Source organism: Lupinus angustifolius, chromosome LG06 (genome assembly GCF_001865875.1).
Source record: "Lupinus angustifolius cultivar Tanjil chromosome LG06, LupAngTanjil_v1.0, whole genome shotgun sequence".
Lineage (NCBI taxonomy): Eukaryota > Viridiplantae > Streptophyta > Magnoliopsida > Fabales > Fabaceae > Lupinus > Lupinus angustifolius.
In genome coordinates this window covers 13,990,126-13,993,373 of record NC_032014.1, presented here as the reverse complement: position 1 = coordinate 13,993,373, position 3,248 = coordinate 13,990,126, and the positions used below count along the sequence as shown (strand labels likewise).

Genomic DNA, 3,248 nt, shown 5'->3' with positions numbered 1-3,248 from the left:
CTATATATCCATGGCACTGCCTTGTGTGAATTGTAGGGGAAGGGTTGAGGCCTTGCCTCGATTACGGGCTTCACGACTCTTAGGACTGGTACCCATCGTGGTGAGGGAAATGACGTACTATGTGGAATGTTAAATACAGGCACAAAGCGGGTCATCGATGGTCTCCATGTTGGGCTCTTCTCCCCCTCGCCTTGTGTAACAACATTTACATTTTGGCACTTGGGACCCCTCTCTATAGTGATTAATCTCATGTCCAACATCTTTCGTAGCAACACCTTGAACTCGGGGCAGTCCTCTAGTGTGTGTCCTTCTGGACCGTGCATCTCACAACTATCGGGGTCCTCATCTTCCCTCAGTCTTTCTACCATCCCATGTTTGCACATCTCCTGGTAAATAACCTTCATCGGAGTCTTTATCTCATGAACTTCCCAAATATACAAACCCTCTTGTACACCCTCTATCGCATTAACACCTTGGCTGCCATGATTGGGCAATGGGTTTCGGTCTACATCCGGTATATTTTCTTCAAACACTAGTTGTTTAGTGTTTATTAGTTGTTGAACCTTATACTTGAGAGCTCGGCAATGTTCAATGGAGTGACCGACGATCCCGGAGTGATATGCACATGTAACATTTGGGTTGAACCAAGGTCCTGGTGAATCTGGAATCTTTCCCACTATCAGGGTTATGAATCCCCCTGCCATAAGATAAGCGAAGATCTCCGCATAGGTAACAGGGATGGGGTCGAATTGTGGAGTTTTCTTTTCACTGGGATTATGGTGGAATGTGTTATGGCTCGTATGGGGAGTGTTGTTGTGTTGGGATGGGTATTGGTTGGTGTTTGGGTTGTATGGCATATATGTGTTGGCATTTGGCGGGGTGTAAACATTAACGTTTTGATTTGGTTGAGTGTATGTGTTTGGGTTTTGGGTTTGCGTGAACCGAGAGGGTTCACGGTGGTTATTTCGAGTGTTTTGGGTTGGATATTTCTTGGGCTCGACGGCCACAAAATTTGTTTCACCTTCCTTCTTCTTTAAAAAATTGGGCTTCTTCCCTGAGCCCGTGTTTCCTTCGACAATCTTCCCATTCCTCAGTCCTCCTTCCAACTTTTCCCCAACCTTGATTAGAGAATTGAAGTTAGTTGCTATATTTCCCATGAGGAGTTCGTAGTATGGGCTCTGTAGGGTGTCGATGAAAATCGATAGTTGTTCTTCTTCCTCCAGACGGGGCAATACCTGAGAAGCTAAACCTCTCCATCGCTGGACATACTCCCGCAAGATTTCTGATGGCTTTTTAGACAAACTTTGTAGTTGAGACCTATCGGGTGCTGCATCTTCATTGTACTTGTACTGCTTGACAAATGCGTTAGATAAGTTTGCAAATGTCCTGATTTCTGCATTCTCCAAACGAATATACTAGTTCATAGCCATGCCTATCAAGCTATCCTGAAAGCAGTGGATCAGGAGCTTATCATTCCCATGGTATGCCGACATCTTCCTTACGTACATGTGCAGGTGGCTTTTGGGGCATGTAGTCCCATTGTATTTTTCAAACTCTGGTATCTTAAATTTGGGTGGAAGCACCACATCCAAGACCAAGAAGGCATTTTTTAAGTTTGGGTAGCTTGCTCCCTCAATTGCTCTCAGTCTTTCCTTTATCCTCTCCATCTCCTCTTTGTCTTGAGCCTGAGTATAATTCTGGTAAATTGGGCCTTGGGCAGAGTCTTTCGGGGCTGCCTGAGTATAGCTAGGATGAACCATCTTAGTTTTTGCATTTCCCAATGGGAGACCATGTGTAGGGTCCTCATCCTCCCCAACGACGTTCTCATGCTGTTCATGACGAGGAGCTTCTCCATGCGCATCCTCGTAGAGAGGATTATAGTTGGGTGGCATTCCATACATAGGCTAGTTCATGGTCGTTTCCCGACGTTGACTGGCTTCAGCAGTTGTGTTAGGATTGGCCTTTGGCGTTGACTCGGGAGCTGGGAGCTGACCACTAGGTTGTTTGACGCAGAGGTATTCTCATCTGAGTTCTGAGCCTTCTGCAGGCCCTGAATAAGCTTCATCATTACCTTCATTTGCTCCTTGATTTCAGCAAGCTCTGACCTGCTCTCATGATTGCTTGAATCGGAGTCTGACATTGTCTTGGACTGTAGCCTTGTGTTGTATGGATGTTTGGGAGCAATGACTGTAGGAAGCTTTACTAGGGAAGGAATCTGGTGCGGGCAAGAGTAGTGTGGCTTCCCTATGCCTGCTGATGTGTCGCTAGCTGGTTGGTGAGAATGCAAGGAGGAGAGGAGGCGCACACGTGGCGAATCTGTGAGCGTTGGATGTAGTAAGGTGTAGGATCGCGTGGTGTACACAACTGCACAGGATCCTGTGTGCTTGCAGAGGGGGTGATTGGGTGTGTCGCGGTGCAGTGTGCCTGCGCAACGTTTCGAGCACCGATTGGTTGACCAAATATGGTCAATGCAGATGGGTAAAAGTTGACTGATCCTGTGGCTGTGAATTAGGTTGCACAATTCCTACTCTACTCTCCACCACACTGTATCACACGAATAAAACAAATTCTTTTCTCTTCCTTTTTCACTTGCAATTTCTTTTTTTGCTCTCAATTTTTTCTATCACCTTGTATATATATTTTTCTCTCTTTCTCCAAATTTCTACCTTTTTTCACTTTTCCTCTTTTGTTTTTTTTTCTAGGTCCCTTTGATGTGTGAAAAACCTTGCTATTTATAGCCTTTTCTAATGAGCACATGCAATATTCTAATTTATGGAATAGAGGAAGTTAAGGAGGAATAAAATCACATTTAAATCCATATTAAAAATCTGATTTATGGCACATAATTCAAAATTCGAATTTCTCTTTGAATTTACATATTTCCTATTTTGAATCATTTAAAAATGCTATTTTTTTTACACAAAATGCCCAAACTATTTTCCTATAAAGTCTAAAATTATTTTAACCATACAAGTATAATATTTTGACTCCAAAGTGCATAAAAAAGAATGACTAAAAAATCTTAATTGAAGTTCAACTTTTTTTGTATAATCCCTCATAAAAATATTGCTTTATATTGTAGTATTACAAAAATATTTTCCTTCTCATTTTTACAACACAAACGAAAATCAAGGGTGATTGCCATGATATATACTTTTTCTAAAATTGATTCTAGATAATAAGTGACAATTAAGTCACTTAAAACCTATCTTTAAATTTTCATTTAAATAAAAATCCGAAAATGGATA

The 3,248-nt window shown here is 42.1% G+C and overlaps 1 protein-coding gene across 1 annotated transcript; it reads right to left on the bottom strand.

The window, feature by feature from the left end:
• On the bottom strand, window positions 1–1,901 carry LOC109350485. The gene is made up of 3 exons (XM_019591716.1): window positions 1,503–1,901; window positions 210–1,415; window positions 1–117 (listed from the first exon to the last, which is right to left on the bottom strand). The coding sequence occupies exons 1-3, from the start codon at window positions 1,899–1,901 to the stop codon at window positions 1–3; spliced, it is 1,722 nt and encodes a 573-aa protein (XP_019447261.1).

Coding starts and splice junctions, on each gene's coding strand:
- LOC109350485 (XM_019591716.1), bottom strand. CDS start 1,901: ATGTATGGAATGCCACCCAACTATAATCCTCTCTACGAGGATGCGCAT. Junction 1,416..1,502: donor AAAGCCACCTGCACATGTAC/GTAAGGAAGATG, acceptor GCTATGAACTAG/TATATTCGTTTGGAGAATGC. Junction 118..209: donor GGGGTCCCAAGTGCCAAAAT/GTAAATGTTGTT, acceptor CATTCCACATAG/TACGTCATTTCCCTCACCAC.